The following is a 20,244-nucleotide window of genomic DNA, read 5'->3' as shown; positions in this document are numbered from 1 at the left end:
TGAATTTATATAACGATTTCTTGTTTCTTGGTACTATTACCATGTTTGCTATTTAATAGACATTACAAACTCTTAAATCAGTATTATATAAATAAACTTTATATATTATTTATACTTGGAATATAATTTAATCTCGAGATTTAGCTTGGCTAGTTTTTATATATAGCCTGCTGCAGATTTTCACCATCATACAACCCGCCATAAACTAAAATTTCATCCCAACCATCTGAACGAGTGGCGGTCCTCCACCGTGCGTTTTTCAAGGCACTTTCTCTCACGCACAACCACTCTTTGGAATCAACTTCCAGCAGCAGTATTTCCGAACCGATACGACAACATAACCTTCAAGAAAAGAGCATATTCCTTTTTAAAGGCCGGCAGCACACCTGCAATGCCGTAGGTGTTGTGAGTGACCATGCGCGGCGGTAGTCACTTACCATCAGATGAGCCGCATGCTCGTTTGCCCCCTGTGTTGTAAAAAAAAATATATAGGCTGTAAATAATATATGTATAATTCCAGCTTATTTTATATTATTTACATCTATATAAAATCTAATACATTACAATGTATTTAGCTATATAATCCAATAAATTATAAGTTCCAAGTTGGGACATCATGACAATCTTCTCTGAGACAATGTCATTTCGTATCGAAGGTTGAAGACTTAGTGATAAGTATGGCGATTTTTACTGCCATTTTGAAACGGGACCTATGTGGTTACACTTGATATAAATTCCAATAAATCGATATTAATCGAACCTTGCGCACTCTTGAATTGCAATACTAGTGACGTAACAGTTCCATATTGTTCTGATAGATGCATATTAACGTGGCTTGCCAATGAAAACTATTGTAAACCGATCCCAATTATAACCTAATTTCGAACTGTTGTTTCATGAATGCAGTATAAAATTGTTATTGGAAATAGATTGGAGTGATATTGATATTAGATTCTAGAGTAGAGTTGCTGGTTCCTTATTACAAACTTAAAAACTTGACCAATTCACGTCACGTGATTAAAAACAAGCTTGCTTTATTTGTAAATTTAGGGCCAATTTGCAATGCAACTCAATTTAACCTTTTTTTTATGCAACTTAGAATGGCAAACAAGCTGAAGGCCCACCTGATGGAAAGTGGTAACCGTCGCCTACAGACACGAGCAGTACCATGGACATAACAGAGTATTTCGCTCATGATACCTCCCATGAGTTGTCATTCCTGAGGACTCAGGTATTATTCCTGTGTACCCTGTAAATTCACTGTCATATTCCATCCTTTAAACCGTAACACAGCCATGCAAACACAACTGCTTTACGATAAAACACGAATGGGATAGAGGTGCTCAAGCAAACGAATTTTCTACAAAGTCTCCATCTATGAAACTATCCAGTTATAAGCGTTTACAATAAACCCCCGTGTTTCGGAACACGAACCGCTGGCTTAGATTTTTTGACAATGAAGTCTGCCTGGTGTTTCAGTAACATTAGATTCAGAAGACTGCTCTATTTATTCTGTTTTATGTGGCTTAGATACAGCAGACTATTTTGTTTTATGGTGTTTAAAATTTTAGCTATAATAATAATTAAATTTTACTTATGTATTTGTAATTACATATACATAAGTAAAAGTATAAGAAAAGAATATTACATTACCATATTGTGTGAAACATTTAACATTTACGGAAATACAAACAATAATCTTGGTAAATATCAGAAAATACTTAAAGTTATAAAGAATGGTGATTTAGGTACTTGAGTTTAAAAACAACTACTTATTCACGCGCCTTAGAAAATACTTAATACTTGTACAAAATATATACTTATTAAATGGTTAGTTAATCCGTCCAGTTTCGGCCAACTTTTTCCACTGCACTCAAGCCAGCCACTCCGACCGGACGCGAAGCACTTTTTAATTTCCGCTGCCAGGGATTTTTCTATGCTGCTCTGATGGCCGTTCAATTATTAACATTCAATTAATGAAAATATTTATAATCCCCAGTAATCTGCACGTTTTACACTGACTTGGGACTAGTCGAGCACGAAACGAGTTCTTATTTAAAAAAATGGGGTTTAATTGTTTTTGCAAACAAAGATGCTTACAAATCTCGAAGTTTCTTTTTTTTTTGTAAAAAGGATCGCTTCCCGGAGTAATTTCCTCGGAACGTTCGTGCACTTTTATAAAATGAGAAACGCCTCTGAATATGTAACGACGAAACTTGGTTGAATGACCGTAATACGGTCATAATTTTAATCATAATGAACAAAACATGTTAATATCACATTACTGGGCAAATATCTCTTCCTAATCTTATCTTAATATAATGTGATTTGTAGGTTTTAACATAAATGATTTAATCCTTACTAATATGGAAATGGAGACGTGTGATCCTGGCGCAGAATACGCCACCCCTTCCTTTCCCGTAGGTGTTGTAAGAGTCGACTATGGGAGGGCGAGGGATGGGCAGCAGCGTTCCTCTTAAAACATCTCTAAAGCCTAACTGCGGTTGCCAATCCGTCTGTCAAGCGTGGCAACTACTGGCAAAATCCCCCAAGGGGGAGACTCATGTTCAGCAGTGGACAATTAAAAGCTGATATGATGATGATGATGATGAATGGGGAAATGAGTTTGTTTGTTACGTTATATCGTCTTAATGGTTTAATAAATTAAAATTTGGTATGCGTGTACTGTATGCGATAGAGAAAGGTACTTTTTATCCTGGTCAGTTAATATGCACGGTTACGCGAAGGAAGTTTCGGGCAAAAGCTAGTCTTAAATAAAGTATTTACCTCCCATACGTTTCGAGTAGATTGCACTAGCCGTTATAATGAATAATTTTAACAATAGTGATATCAGTAGTATCTTCAATTACAGGCAATTTTCTTCAATCAACTACCAGAGGGAGACTGTAGAAAAATCGTTTGCTTGGGCACCTTTGTTCTATTTGCGTTTCAACCGTGAAGCAGTTGTGTTTGCATTGTTGGTTTGGTTTGAAGTGTGGGATATGGCAGTGAATTTATAGGGTACAGAGGCATAACACCTTAATCCTCAGGAATGGCAATGCATGAGGAATATTATGGGCGGTTACTTTGTTAGTTTGTTTGCTATTCTAACATGCATAAAAAAACTGTTAACTATATTATGTTACTACAGTAACCACAGCTAGTGTACATAACTTAGAAACGTACGTTTAGGCAATTTTTATCCTATCCTATATTTATTATGATATATCAACATTGATATTTAAGCAGATACTTTATTTTACAAGACAAACGTGCTTGCATCAGGGACAAGTGGAACTGGCGCTCTTGCATGGTATATTTATTATCTATCTCACGAATTAAGTCTGAAATATATCTGAATATATTTTAGTTCATATACAGTTCATTATAATATTTATAATAGTGGACTTACATTTGTATAATCATTTACATAACTCTTATGTGGTTTGTTAGTCTGTATTGACAAATATCTATGATTATAAAATCAACTATTTAAAAAAATAAACAATATTTGAGATTCTTCTCCATTCATGTCACCTGAAATAGCATTCTGAATGGGCGGTAGAAATATAAAAAAAAAATACTATTTATAAATCTTATCGTCATTTTATGTTATCTATGTATGTACATTATTAGTTGTTATTTTCTTTACCTATTCCTAATAATGAAATATCGCGTTCGTGCTTCATTGTTCATTCCAAAGGTTGACTGGTAGAGAATGCTACTAGGATTAAGTTCGCCTTTTGTGCCATGTTTTCTTTTGGTTAATAAAGTTATTTAAATAAATAAAAATAAATAAGTATTAAACCTGAAAGTTTAAAAGTAATTTCCTATTCTACTTACCTAGACAATATTAAGTACAAGGCCGACAAGCCTTACATGCATTTTCGAGTTTTTTTTGCCTTGTACGTTTGTATATATATGTTTTCGGTACTTTATTGTCCAGGCTAATAATATTTATTTATTTATTTAATGCTTTACTGTACACACTAATTATACAAAAAAAAAAAAATATGACAGAGGTAATTAAATGTAGAAAGGCGAGCTTAACTCTAAGTATTCTCTTACAGCAAACTCAAAGTGGAAAGGAGCACCAATGTCAACGGATAGAGCGGTGTACAATAATACATAGAGATGTATATTAGAAAAAAAAAATTGTACAAAAGCAAGCTTAACACTGTAAGAGTTTTTTCAGCAAAACCCAATTGCAAAAAATCATCATTGCTCACAAGTTATTCTTATACCATCACTATATTAAACATGAACACTCCTAATCATATTCATTCCACCATTTTCTAAAGTTTTCATATAAACTGTACGTATTGAATTTTTCTTGGTCATTCAGAGCTGTGCATATATTACATCCGTCAATAGTTCCAATTGTCTCTTCATACACGAAATGGTTTCTCCACCTGAAGAAGTCGTAGTACCGAGTCTTGTTCTTGATAATTTCATCCATTGCTTTCGCCAGCTTTTCTGGACCCAATTCTCTAGCATTCAGGTATGCCCCGGGTGGAACAAACCTGTAATGAAATTATTGAATTTTTAGAATTTGAACACAGTATAAGTGATATTGCTAAAGTACAGTATATAAACTCTTTGTCCACTACTGCGATCTGACCATGTCAGCTACCATACTGTAATGGCTATCTCTAGTTTACGCTTTTACAACTGTTGATATCTGAAAAGGACGAAGGATACAGTATTTACAAGGTATGTAGAGGACAACTTCACAACTCACATAATACAATAGATCGAAGCGTGCGCTTTTCTCGCGCTATCCCTAATTACACACGTACACATTGTCACATATACAAATGTTACTTGTTTCTGCAGTTGTAACAATCACGAGCATGGCGGTTTTGTGTGAAGTGTCGCGTCATTTAAATCAACTTTGTTACAAGTATACAATCTTTGTGGTAAAAGGTCAATGTATTTTATAATAGCTTGCAACACCAAACATTACTTCTACATTTTTTAATCTGGTAACAAAGATTATATATTTTACATCAGTAAAAAGATCATGAAATACACCCTACCTATGCATCAACATCGTAATAAGACCTCTAATAATAATAGTATTCGATTATTATATGTTGGAAGTTCTACGCATATTAATGGTAGCAAAATGAATCAAAATAACTTTAATTAAGTAACCAGTGATATACACTTCCGCAAGATAACACTTCATGTTCATCATCATCATCACATCAGCTATTATCTGTCTACTGCTGAACATAGCACTCCTTCATTGACTGCCACAAAGAACAGTCCTGAGCCACTTGTATTCACTGAATTCCTGCAATGCATTTGAGGTCGTCACTCTATTTAGTAGGGAATCATCTTACACTGCTTTCGCTCTTACGGAGTCGCCACTCAAGAACCTTTCTTCCTTATCGATTGTCTGTTCTTCGAGCTATGTGACTAGTCCATTGCCACTTCAGCTCGCTTATCCTTCAGTCTATGTTGGTCACTTTGATTCTTTTGCGGATATCCTTATTTTAGATTCTGTCATACAAAGAAACTCCGAGCATAACCTTCTCCATAGCCTGTTGAATAATTTAAAGCTTACGGTTACGGACAACACGGACACGGTTATATCACTATCATTGGCAACACGCAGCATTAAAGAACTTCGTCTTCACATTTTGAGGTACTTTGGATTAGAAGTTGTGGCGTAATATTTCAAATACTGCCTAGCCGAGTTGGATTCGTCGGTTGACGCCTTGATCTAAATTGGACTTAGATGAGTCGTCCCAGGTATATATACTCGTCGACAATTTTGAGCATAGTGTTGTCCGTAGTGACATGAACATTAGACATTGATATTTATACCTTATCTTTTTTAGTTCAGGAGTTTGAAAACATCTTCCAAAGCAACAGCGAAAAGTTTCAGGGATATGACGTCACCCTATCTTACATCTTACTGCACTAAGATGGATTTCATACTCTGGTTCTGTACTCGGATAGACATCGTAGCCTTACTATAGATCCTCTTTAGTACGTTGATATATCTACAGTCAATCTCACACCGCTGGAGGGACTGTAGTAGCGCCCATGTCTCGACCGAAGACATGGGGTCCTCAAAGTTCACAAACGCCAGACATAGTAGCAGATTATACAGTTCTGCCTTTTGTATAATCTGTCGTAGCATATGTGTGTGGTTTATGATGCTAAAGCCCTTTCGGAAACCAGTTTTTTCGAGTGATTGGAAGTTGTCGAGTTTGAGCGTAAGACAATTGATCAGGACTCTCAAAAACATTACGTAGACGCGATTTAAAAGATATGTCGGCCTAGTCAATAGTATATTTGTCACCGTTATGGATGACGAAATTAAATAGCTTCTGAAGGACTACTTCGGGGTTTTTTTAGTGAGGGCATACGAAGGTCGAAGCGTAAACTTCATCAGACGAGAAATTTCCCGTCTAATATTTACTTTAAATGTGTCTTTTACCATTTGGTTATCACTTCCGACTTTTTTCAATCTGTTGATAACATCTAATTTAGTAAAATATTTGGACGAATTTATAAAATCCTAAAAATGGTAATCTATAGGTAGATAAAAATGTTTGAACATAGTACTTTAATTGGCAAACGAGGATAAAATTAAAGCATATGACAGTCATATAAACTGCAATACTCGTAGGTGAGTCGAGATTTTGTGATTATCCTTAAATAAAAAGTGGATTTATACTGCATAATCAATACCTACTCCTACCTACAACAACACAAAATGAATTTAAATTAGTTTTAAAGGTTAATAAATTTCATTATTAAAGAAATATTTTCCTGGAGCCAATTTTATCTCTTATATAATATACAGCTATGTGACTTCCCATTATAAGTAGGTATACATTATTTATATAAGTTAAACTTTAATTAGATTCAAAATGAAAATAAGACCTTGAATAATTGGCTGCTCCAAACACAACCGGTACAGCATAATTGTTCAAAGCGGTCAGAAGCTTCTCCGTGACGTAATCTTCAGCAAAAGAATTCTCAAAAGAGAAATAGAAATAGTAATCTTTCTTTATTAATTCATAGCAAGATTTCGAATTACTTCTGGGACACTTTAATTCTCCACACTTTCCGTAAATATCAACTGACCAACCATATTTAGCTAATTCTATTTGAATTTTAGTGACCTCAAGCTCTCTGTGACTTTTAGAATTGCAGTTGGACACGAACCAAGCTGCAGCTTTCGATTTATTAACTAAATTGTTCTGAATTTCTATACCTATAGGGTCCATATCCGGCCAGTGCATTTCTAATTTTGGCCCAACAACTATACCATTCAAGTCATAAATTGTTATGTATCCCCAATACACTTCAGAGTCTAATCTGTAAGTCCACGTCCAGTTAAAGAAGTTGTCATAAATGGGATTTTGAATAGGATAATAATGAGCCGATTCAGTTGCAGCGAAGACATATTTCTGTTTTGTGGATCTTTTCGGCGGTAATTTTAATATCTCGTGATCGATTTCATTACCGTGAAAGAGTACAGCATCAAAGCGCGTTACGTCTGACAAATAATTTGGATCATCGGTCATTATACAGTTCGTGTATGGGCAGTTATACTTAAAGAAGACAGAATTATCTTCGCCTATGACGTAAAATGGATATGAGCCATCTTCGTGCCATTGTAGAATGTATTTCACATCTACATTACTTTTCTCGTATAGTTCTTGTCTGTCTTCATCTTTCGATGTTGTTTCTGCATTTGCTTCTATGTTTTTACGGCTGAATATATCAAAGAGAATTGGTTTATTATTGTTTCTACCAAGTATGTAAAGTGCAGCGCATATATTTAACAAAATAGTGAAAATTGCAATTAAAGTAACATGCTTAACGATACAATGCCGACCGACAGAAAGGTTTATTGTTATTTCTGAATTCATTTTTGATTTATTAATACAAATATCACTAGCAGCATATTTTGAAGCAGTAAACAGCACGTTTGATTTTATGGCACACACACAGACACACAGAAACAGTTCGGATACGACTGATAAGTATAGCCACGCGTAGTGGATTTATATATTTTGACAGTTTAATGTACGCTACAGAGAAATCACATTATAAATGTCCTAATGATATTACGAGTATAAATGCATAAGTTTGTAGTGATGGATAGATGGGTGGTAGTTACTATTTTACGCAAAAACTACTCGGTCAGATACATATCGGATTGGTATATGATATATATATATATATATAAATATATATATACATACATACATACATATATATATATATATATATATATATATATATATATATATATATATATATATATATATATATATATAAATTCTCGTGTCGTGGTGTTTGTTACCATTTTTATTTTTATTTTATTATGATTTAGCATTGAAAAAACATACAAATTAAAATTTTCACGCTTTTAAGATCAACCTCTGTTTTTTAATCGCGATTTTTATATTCCGCAATAGGGTTGCAAGATGGCAATCGAATATAATAATTGTAGTAGGATAAATTTTCATGTATAGTTCTCGAAATAATGTATATGGTAAAACAACGTTTGCCGAGTCAGCTAGTATATATATATATATATATATAATAATAATAATAATAATAAATATATACGGACAAATCACACAGATTGAGCTATATATATATATATATATATATAATACATACATACATATATAGATAAACATCTACTCAGTGTTTTCCATCATGTATCGAAATTATGTATATATATATATATATATATATATATATATATATATATATATATATATATATATATATATATATATATATATATATATATACCTACTGTGAGTAAAATTATGTTACGTTGTGTCTGTATCTGTGTTGCGTATTCCTCTGTGGTAATTTGTTTACATTTTATGAATGCTAGTTTAATTATAGCAGACTATGGATGTATACATGCGTTGATGATGATGAATGTGCTTCAGCGAAGTTGAACCTTAGTCACTAAGGCAGTTATCAAGTAGATATATATTTATATAACTCTTTATAACACCAGAAATATAAAAATATACAATGACAATTGAATAATTCAAGTGAATTACAGTAACATAAATACAGATTAATATATATACATAAAGGTACAAAATGCGGTCTTATCGTTAGAGCTATCTTATACAGACAACCTTTAGTTAAAGGAGAACAGATAGAAGTTGGTAGGTGGCGCAAGAGTGAATTATTAATACCTATATATATATATATATATATATATATATATATATATATATATATATATATATATATATATATATATATATATATATATATATATATATATATATATATATATATATATAAGTAACAAATATATATATATATATATATAATAATACTTGTCTTAGGTCCATATCTAAAATATCCTGTATTCATTATCAGTACATTTTATGTAGATAAATATTTAAATTTATATTTTACAAGAAGAAATAGAACCCAATTTGAATTGGAAAAAATCTATCAGATCTAGGAAACTTTTAATAGAAGTTTTTGCAACTATTGCGATACTTAAAACGGTGTTATTTTTTTAAAGCAATTACAAGTAAACTGGCTAATAAACTACATATTTGTCCTATATAAAAAGAAACATGTGTCGGACAATAGTCACTTTTTAGAGGTATTTTATCTAGAATGTAATAATTTAATAAATAAATAAACATATATGTATAAGCTATAAAAATTATATGTATAAGCAAAAATAATAATAATTATTTTAAATATCTCTACTTATAATAATTTCGAGATTAATTGTAGCTAAATTCTTAATTCTTTCTTGAATAAAGGCGGGTCGTGGATCAAATAGAAGGTACACGGAAAAAAGTAATTTAAAAGGAAAAATTTACAATTTAATAATACTTTCCAGTACTTTATACAAGAAACTTGGATTTATGAATATGTATTATATAATAGTAAGTCATGAATCATGAATTCTTCTTAGTGAAGTCAAGTCTAATATGTCGCAAGATTCAAACGTAGTTTATTCCATGTTCAATAATCGAAAACATTTTACTGAATTAGTTGTTATTTTGCGAAAGTTCATATCCATATCACTGGTTATTTGATTAGAATTATATTAATTCTGTTACCATTAGCCTGGCAATACTCGTAGATTGACTACTATGTTCTGCAACCTTCCATATTATCCATCAATCTATTTACATCTATCTATTCGAGAAGTCTACATCCTAATACAGGTTTAAATAATCATCATATTATTTATTATATTTAGAGATGGGCAATCCACCTGGGTGGGTTTAAAGTCTGGTGGGTAAAAACCGGGTGTTTTGGGTTTATTGGGTTTAAACCCCATAAACACCCAAATTTTTGGGTGTTATGATTTTGTACTTCATCATCGTCATCTCAGCCGCAAGACGTCCACTATACTGGACATAGACAATATTATTATGCAGCCTACAGAATAAAAAACTTTTTATTTGATTTTGAGTTTATTAAGAAAGAGATGAAAGTAAAATGTAAAACTACAGTCAATCACTGTCAGATTCAGAGTTATTACAAGCGATGAATTGTATAGATAGGCTCTATCGTCTAAACTGTTATGTTCATTTACTTGTATTCTAAGGTTATCTTTATGTTTAAGATAGTTATAACAAATGAATGAAAAAAGTATATATGTAATAAATTATCATTAGAATACGAATCGCTACTTGTTTATATATGTAAGAACGGAACCACAAATACCTTTCCACCATATTAGGGGCTCAATGCTATCTAATGAGCTCCATACAAATCCTCTGGCCCAAAAGTTTTCTTTAGCTTTATAACACGCCAAATCTGCCATTATTCAAACTTATCAAATTGTAGATAAACATTTTATGTAGATAAATATATGCTGCAAAATGTTATATTTTAAGAAGATGTTAGAATAGTTTGCTTTCTTCGCTCAATGTCGAAATCTCATTTAATGCAAAACGTTTGAATCTGTAATGTAAAAAATCTGGTCGCTCTCTAAGTAAAATATCTTTCAGTGACTGGTTCCAAAATACTTATACATTCCCCTGTCTTCGTCCAGAAATCATCACTTTTAAATCTTTAATATCTCTTGAAATTACCACATCTTCTCTAACTGTTAATATTTGCAAAGCTATCTTATTTGCTTTCAAACTTTTTAACGAAGTAACATGACTTCCCCATCTTGTAGCACAAGGCAATTTTAGTGTTTGTTAGAATCTTCACCCTGCCTTGATTTTATCAACAAGGAACTTAATCGTTGATTTTTAAAGTTTTTATTATATTTATGGCAACAGTTAATCTTTACAATATCTTGGCACAACAAGTAATAAACTATATTTGAGTTTTGTTAATTCATATTTTCTAGCACTATCGCCAATATATAAAAATTACTTTTTCAACTTCTTGGCTAAATTCACTAGTGTCTTTCTGTATTCAAACTTTTAACGTACAAGGTTTTGATATAAGAAAGTTTATTATTCCTTCATTTCTTAAATTAGACCAGCCATCGCACTGAAGGTGTAAGTAACTACAAGCATTTAGTTCCTCATTTAACTCAAAACGCATTTCTCTATATATTTTATCTAAGTATTTTGTCGCTAAAGCTTTACGTGAAGGTATTTTAAATTTTGGTTGCAATTTTTCGAAAAATTGTATCCATAAAGGATGTTGCACCATCGATAATGGCGTCCCTGTTACAAATATATAATTCTGTTTTTATATGATCATCGGTGTCTTGAAACTCAGCATTTAAGTGTTAGCAGATATATCATTTGTCTCTATCTCTGACAGTCCAGACATTTTGGTTTTGGAAAAATAATAGATTGATAAGATGTTGAAGCATTTTGGCAGCATTACTGAATTTGTAGACCTTATTAATTGCAATTGTTTGGTAAAGTACGGTAGTGCTCCCATATGCGTAAATCTTTAGGTAACCTTGAACGATGATTAGTTGGTCTGACGAAAATTCAACAATAGAGTCCTATTTTTTTACAATGATTATTTCTTGTTATTTACAATAAATTTATTAAAAAAATAATAAAATAAATACAAAAAACCTTTGTAAAATTACATCTCCTCGGAGGATTAAACGCAGACGCTAGTTTATTATCGTATTGTTCTGTATTTTTCAAACTAATTCGATTAGGTACTTACGCATATTATGTTAAAAATAAATATCTAGTACACATCTTAGATCCACCATTATTATCCAATGAAAAAATGTATCATCCAAAATAAACGTGTATGGAAAATTTTATCCCAGTCGGTTGAGGAAGGATAATTATCAACATACGAACATACCTACATAATTTTATTTACATAACGCAAGCTAAATAAAAGCTTGTAATAATACATCTAATTTTAAGTTAAAATTGTTAAGTGATCATGATATAATTGTATCATTCAAAAATCCACTTACCTTTAATTATTTCTTGTTAAGTATAAATATTATTTCAAATCTGCTCCCTTAATATGCATTTTTTACTGCTTTTCCTAAACACGTTACCAGGAAGTCACGTACCAGAGTTAATATAACACGTTTGACAGTATTGTCGTCGCCTCATATTCAGCGTCGACGAATAGAATCCCCAGTCATAATGTATTGCATTGGCGGTCTTACTTCAAATCCATAAACAAAGAGATAATTACAGAACTCGATACTAGATGGCGCTGTTTTTGTTTGAAGAAAGTTTGCGGGCTAAAATACATATAATTTCATCAATGACTTCCACAAAGAACAACATTTCTGTTTTTTCTAAGTCCGTATCTCTTCCGTATATTTCATAAGATTTATTGTTATGCAACGTGATTTTGTTCTTGCTAATAATATACGATTTAAATCATTACTTTACTATTTTTTAATGTACGATCGTAAAGATTGATCGTATTCGCACAAAAACATACGACTTTTTGCCTGGCAACATTTTTATTATGAAACGAACATGCTCACATCATCAGTCACATGCAACAATTTATTGGGGATTTCCCCTTCACATCTGGCAGTCCTATTTGATAGAATATATTAATTCTGTCAGCCACAGTTACTGACGATCGATATTTAAAGGGTATTGTTTTTGTGCTAAATATTTCATAAAAACGTTATTTAATACTTTGTGGATTATTAATTTAGTTGATAATCACTGGAAGTAAAATGGATGCTAATTTGAGAGATATCTTCGTATAAAACAGTTAATAAAAGAAAATCTATTTTTATACCTAGGTAGGTAAGGTATAATAAACACAAAAGGTACTTAGATCGCGTGTGTTCGAAGCATTTATTCTAATAAATTTAATTTAAAATTGTAGAAAGAAAAAAATGTCTGCCAAGCCGTAGCCGAAGCCGATCTCCAAATATATTTGGCGATAGTGAGACCCAGTGTCCAGATGATTTACCCAGCGTCGTCGCAACAAAGAAAAAAACGAGGATAAAGTAAAAGAAAATTTACTGAAAGAAGAAACAAACTGTTCTAAATGCTTAATTTATGGAGAAGAGGATAAAAGAAATGAGTATTTCGGACTGTTAGTGGCTCAAGAATTTAAATATATACGGCCATGTGTGCGAACGAGGTGTTATGAAGAAATTTTAAAGTATCTATATGTTGATCAACTGCAACATGAAAACACTGAAAATTAATTACTTTCATTTTATTATATATAGATTTTTAAAATTTCCTGAAATATTATTAGTTAACGTTTTATTTAATATTGTAGAATTGATCAATACAATTTATAAAAATAATTTATTGGTATTACACATATTTTCAAAAAAATACGTAAAAACCTATTTTTTTGGGTGATTATGGGAGTTTATGGGTGTTTATTGGGTTTTTACCAAAGCACCGGGTTTAAACCCGGTGCTTTGCCCATCTGTAATTATATTTGAAAATATTTAAATACATTTTCAGATCGTCAGCAGGTATACAAAAGAATACAAATTTGCATTGCAAAAACAAAAATAAAATATAAATAGGAGTGGACCTAATATAGGCCCTTATGGAATACCTGAATTACTACTATTACGCAATATTATCGATTATGACTTTTTGAGTTTTATTTTCAATATAGGGTACAAAACATCTCAGTAGATTCCTTCCGATACAATTGATCTACTTGGCCGGCATCTATAGCGACCACAAATAATCGACTTTATTAAAAGCCTTACAATAGTCAATGTAAATAATTAATAACAATATGTGCCTTGTATTTGTGGCTTTCAAACAGAAAATAGTATCAGTATATATGAGACTGTTGACAGTAGAATGTAATAATATATATATATGTATTAAAAAATGCATTTAAGTATTTTTGTCATTTGTTTAGTACTTATCCAGTGCCCATAGTATAACTAAATTACAAACTGATGAAACTTATTGTAGTGTACTTTGTAGTGATAAATTTTAATTATTCATCTCATTCGAAGTACTGTAGTAAAAAAGTTGTAACATCTATCCACAGATAAATAGGCGGAACCATAATAACTTAAACACTCCACCTCCAATAATTTCTCACAATTATATTAGTACTAAAGTATTTGTAAATATTAAAATAATCAAAAAATTTATAGTATAATAATTAGATTCAAAATGAAAATAAGACCTTGAATAATTGGCCGCTCCAAACACAACCGGTACAGCATAATTGTTCAAAGCGGTCAGAAGCTTCTCCGTGACGTAATCTTCGGCAAAAGAATTCTCAAAAGAGAAATAGAAATAGTAATCTTTCTTTATTAATTCATAGCAAGATTTCGAATTACTTCTGGGACACTTTAATTCTCCACACTTTCCGTAAATATCAACTGACCAACCATATTTAGCTAATTCTATTTGAATTTTAGTAACCTCGAGCTCTCTGTGACTTTTAGAATTGCAGTTGGACACGAACCAAGCTGCAGCTTTCGATTTATTAACTAAATTGTTCTGAATTTCTATACCTATAGGGTCCATATCCGGCCAGTGCATTTCTAATTTTGGCCCAACAACTATACCATTCAAGTCATAAATTGTTATGTATCCCCAATACACTTCAGAGTCTAATCTGTAAGTCCATGTCCAGTTAAAGAAGTTGTCATAAATGGGATTTTGAATAGGATAATAATGAGCCGATTCAGTTGCAGCGAAGACATATTTCTGTTTTGTGGACCTTTTCGGCGGTAACTTTAATATCTCGTGATCGATTTCATTACCGTGAAAGAGTACAGCATCAAAGCGCGTTACGTCTGACAAATAATTTGGATCATCGGTCATTATACAGCTCGTGTATGGGCAGTTATACTTAAAGAAGACAGAGTTATCTTCGCCTATGAGGTAAAATGGAGATGAACCCTTTTTATGCCATTGTAGAATATATTTCACATCTTCATTTCGTTCCTCATATAATTGTTCTTCATTATCATCATCTCTTGATACTGTTTCTACATTTGCTTCTACATGTTTATGGCTAAGTATATCAAATAAAATTGGTTTGTTATCGTTTCCACCAGGCACGTACAGCGTAGCGTACATATATATCACAATAGCGACAATTGCAATTAACGTGACAGATTTAGCGACATAGTATCGACTGATAGAATTTTTTATTATTATTAACGAATTCATCTTTGATTTCTTGTAACACAATTATCACTATACATTTTTCAAGCACTGCACAGCATATAGAAAGTAAATATTATTTTATAGTAACTTACACAGGAAAGGTTTAGTTATGACTAGCAGTAATTTATGTTGATAAGTACAGAACGATAGGTTATTGATAAGAGTTGATAAGAAAATATTTGCATGAATAATAGTTTTTTTAGTTGTCGAATTAAATATCAACAAAAAATTGCAATGAGTTGTGCTATATTTTATCTAGATAGATAAGATATAAAAATTATATGTGGTATGTTATAATAGATAAGATATAAAAATATAAATCTAATAGTATATACTAAAGTCGTTATTGGTAGATTTATACGCAACAATTTAGTATAATTATATATACTAATAATATCAATAAATACAATTAAAGAGTATGTTATAGGTACTTAGAATAAAGAAAGTAAAATAAGTAGTATTTGAGATAGGGCTACCTTTTATCCTGATCGATCAGTATATTCTGATTCGAGTAAAATACAGTCAGCAGGGTCCAATAGTAGTAAAATAATACAATGTATTATCGTGTATGTAAGTATGTATGTTTTATGATATACCTATATTTGCATAACATATTTATATAAATATATTTATATGATCATAATGTATAGTAGTTCTCCATATTTTATATTTGAGAGTCAGTATACATACGTCTGTAATTATTTACCCTCAATGATTTTCACCGTCTAACTACATTTCTGTTTTTCTAAAAGTTGACTGGATTTTGGTACGGAACTCTAAAAACGCAATTTTTTAATGTAGGATACGTCATTGATTGTGGCAATTCTCTTCTATTGTCAGTAAGCGAACACACTAGGAAGTAGAGGTGACAACTCTTTTTTTATTGTTAGTAAGTGAATATACTAGGAGGTAGGATTGATATTTTTTCTTTTTTTGCCAGATACGAGCTACTCGTACCACCCGGCGATACACGATGACACGTTCGTGCGTCGAAAACAGCGCCGTAACCGAACCACCTTCACATTGCAACAGGTAATTTCAGTCTCATAATTAACCTTCTTAATAGATTGATCAATCAATGACAACTTGTAATCTATAAAATTTTGGAGAATAAGAGATTTTAACTGCACTTTCTACATTACATTTGGATTAAGTTTCAAAATTTATTAAACACAGAATTAGAATATGATTTTCATATTTGGAGACTTTGTACAAAAGTCGATTGCTTGGGTATCTCTGTCCCATTCGTGTTTCTATCGTGAAGCATTTGTGTTTGCATGGCTGTGTTTCGGTTTGAAGGGTGGGATATAGCGTGAATTTACAGGGTACACAGGAATAACACCTGAGTCCTCAGGAATGGTAACGCATGGGGGGTATCATGGGTGAAATAGTATACTCTGTTATGTCCATGGCACTGTTCATGTCTATAGGCGACGGTTACCATTTAACATCAGGTGGGCCGTCAGCTTGTTTGCCATTCTAAGTTGTATAAAAAAAAATAGTATTTTATGATAATTTGCAACTAGTAATTTGCCAAGTGCCTAATCATAATAATATTATTATACTTATTCAAGTGTCATTATCGCTTATGCTATTTTATTTTTTACATTGGATAATGTGATAAAAACATTCCCATTCATATTTATGTTTTGTTCGTGGATGTGCGTTGATGTTGTTCATGTCTACAGTCGACTGTTGACGACGTTGGGTATTCTATCATTCATTCATGTATAAATGTTTATACTAAGTAAGAAGCTAAGGTGGAATTATTTTCCCCAGCTGGAGGAGTTGGAGACGGCGTTTGCGCAGACGCATTACCCTGACGTATTCACGCGCGAAGACCTGGCACTCAAGATCAATTTAACCGAAGCTAGGGTACAAGTAAGGCACTTGTTTTTCTTTCTATAGTAGATAATATCTTTGTTAGGGATTTTTAAATTCTTGATAATGGAACGGTCAGCGTTATTGGTATAAAACTGGCGGATCATCAGAAGGATAACAGATGAGGATGAAAACAATTCAGTTGAGAGATTAAATGGTGATTGTGTACCGTTAAAGTTCTAATATCGGGTAAGTAATTTTTTATTTTTATTTTTAACTGAACTAGGTGTTATTTTGCGAAAGTCTATATTCGGAGGCTAAAATTAGGCTCCGAACCCACCTAAAAATACCTCGTGTAGAGGTAAAACATATGTGAAAACGTACATCGATGGAATGCCAGTCGGAGATTAATGTTTAATATGAAAGGTTGTAGAATGTCTTGTAATACTAATAGTAGCCAATCTTCGAGTGTTAGCAGTATCACGGTTATTAATGGTAGTAGAATTATACAAAATAATTCTATTCGATTAATCAGTAACTTTTAATGTAATTTTGATGTTTTGATTCGATTCGATAGTTAGTTGAAGAGTAGTGTGGATTATATGCGTTAATGAACTGTAAAAAGATTACCTATCCTATATTGAAACCTACAAAAATTAAAAATACAATGCAATAAAAACAGAAATTTCCATTTTATTCAATTTTTTTTTGCTAAGTGCTAAATTTATGCGAAGTTACAACCTCAACGACGATAAGCAGAGTAGGTTAAAGCATAACTATGTTGACAGATTCACGTTGCTTACTACAAATTGGTCTGAACTGCTGTTTTAAATTTTTTACACTACTGAGGTGGCAAACAAGCATACGGCCTACCTGATTGTAAACAGTTGCTGTAGCCTATGAATGCTCGCAATATGAGGGTATTACGTGCGCATTGCTAAATCTGAAGAAACCTTCCTTTCCCCTTTTTTGAGGAATCCCATACTATAGTCTTTTGAATAAAGTGTATTCTAAAATTGATAAATTTTAAGCGCTCACAATGAGCCCTGGGTTTGTTTATTTGTAAACTGCGTTATTGTATCAATTACCGTAAAATTCTATAAGAGTTAGTTAAACCCTAAGCTATAATATAATCTCTCTTAGAATACAATATATTTTGATGCGAAATCTCATGTTATCCTTAACTTATTATATCACAATTTTTGTAATAAAAGTCATCTCGATCGCATGAAACTTTAATATGAGTGTGTATATTTAATGTTTTACGCCATAAAAATATGGTTTACGATGTTTTGGTGTGGCGGATAGGGGTAATGTAGCTTGTTCGTTATTGGACTTGGCAGCGAGACGTGCCGCGGTTTTCATCTCGGCTGCCACTTGTAAATTGTCAACTTTACTGTCACCTGCTAAATGTAACTCACGTTTAAAGTATGAACTCTAACTTTCGATGTAGTGTTTTTTTTTTTATTTAGTAAAAGATTATATTACCATATTCATCATCATATCAGCTGTTAACACATATATAATATTACTACACGTATTGCCACATTATATAAATACAATTGAACTATATTAGGGTTCAGATCCTTAGATAAAACATGTAATGTAATCGTTTATTTATTTATTCATTAATACATGTATGTGTACAAAGCAGACTTTAAGAGCTTTCTCTCCCAGCCAGTTTTAGGAAAGTCGTTATTTCAGATAATAATTATGGAACTATTTCTTGTAATTTTTATATCCGCTGTTTTTTGTTGTTGTAATCTTTTGGAAGGAAATAATAAAGTATCTGTTTATCTATGTTCCTGTATATATTTGTAAGAATATATCTGTTTTTATACATAAAAGAGGGGTCCGTGTTTATCTCTGTAGGCGTTTCTTTTAAGATGTAGATCTAATGTTCGGAACTTCAGAAGAACGTAAAAATCAAATGATTATGCTTTTTCATTTGAAATTTCTAAAAGGATGGCCTATGTTATCGTGGCATTTTTTAATCTATTAAGTTACAAATATAAATATACTATTTAATTCGTTGGTTTACATTATTAGTTTGGTGTAAATCAGACTACACTTAGCAGTTAAGAATGGATATGCTGGCGTTAGGTTCCAATCCTTTGTTGCTATAGGCGACAGTTACCATTTTTCATCAGAGAGCCTCTCAATTGTATTTACCATTACAAGTTGTATAGAAAGATACCGACAAGTCGTGTACGCTAATATCAGATCACCAAGTGAAATCTTAAGAGAAATGTTTAATCATCAAATTCTAAACTTATTTTCTGTCAATTGATTGGTCTATTCGAAACGGCGAAAGCAATAATTCGAGAGCTTTTAGCATACATCGTAAACTTTTTATCAGAAATACGTTTTGGATTTATTCTCGTATTCGGACAAAGTGAAAGATATTTGAAAGGTAATCCGCTAGAGTATTCGCTTTAAGCGATTTATATTCTTGTAACTTGGAATAATGAGGTTTTATTGACGACTACGAGTAGCAGTTACTCGCAAACAGTAACTTGTAGACGGAGAAAGTTCTCGATTTATCTGTATTTTATATTGTAAATTAACATTATGATAATTTCTTTTTGCCACGGTGTTTGTCTCGTCGATTGAAGGTGCTGTTTTTCTTTGCGGAGCAATAACTGCTTATTGCCAAGCAAAACAAGAAGGAAATTTTATACAAAAGTCGTTTGCTTAGGCAGCTCTGTTCCATTAGTGTTTCTACCGTGAAGCAGTTGTGTTTGCATGGCTGTGTTTCGGTTTGAAGGGTGGAATATGGCAGTGAATTTACAGGGTACAGAGGAATAACAGCTGAGGTTTCAGGAATAGCAACGCATGGGGGTATCATGGGCTT

At 32.0% G+C, this 20,244-nt stretch overlaps 2 protein-coding genes across 3 annotated transcripts in view; one reads left to right on the top strand and one right to left on the bottom strand.

Annotated features, from left to right (window-relative positions):
• The window catches only part of LOC116412910 (dorsal root ganglia homeobox protein), a 104,897-nt gene that overhangs the window by 23,759 nt on the left and 60,894 nt on the right, over positions 1–20,244 (top strand). Inside the window, exons 5-6 of the mRNA XM_052895095.1 lie at positions 16,510–16,601; positions 17,349–17,450. Of these exons, the coding sequence (XP_052751055.1) occupies positions 16,510–16,601; positions 17,349–17,450 (194 nt within the window). The remainder of the gene's footprint in view (positions 1–16,509; positions 16,602–17,348; positions 17,451–20,244) is intronic.
• On the bottom strand, positions 15–15,692 carry LOC113522299 (alpha-(1,3)-fucosyltransferase C-like). 2 transcript variants are annotated; one of them, XM_052895218.1, is made up of 2 exons: positions 14,575–15,692; positions 15–4,523 (listed from the first exon to the last, which is right to left on the bottom strand). In XM_052895218.1, the coding sequence occupies exons 1-2, from the start codon at positions 15,570–15,572 to the stop codon at positions 4,271–4,273; spliced, it is 1,251 nt and encodes a 416-aa protein (XP_052751178.1). In that variant the 5' UTR covers positions 15,573–15,692; the 3' UTR covers positions 15–4,270. The 2 variants fall into 2 exon arrangements, with proteins under 2 accessions (XP_052751178.1, XP_026763785.2); XM_026907984.3 differs by lacking the exon at positions 14,575–15,692 and adding an exon at positions 6,904–8,018.

This window comes from Galleria mellonella, unplaced genomic scaffold, assembly GCF_026898425.1.
Source record: "Galleria mellonella isolate WM207_F2 unplaced genomic scaffold, CSIRO_AGI_GalMel_v1 utg266, whole genome shotgun sequence".
NCBI lineage: Eukaryota > Metazoa > Arthropoda > Insecta > Lepidoptera > Pyralidae > Galleria > Galleria mellonella.
Note: the sequence above shows the minus strand (reverse complement) of the source record. Positions and strands in the feature narration are given on the sequence as shown.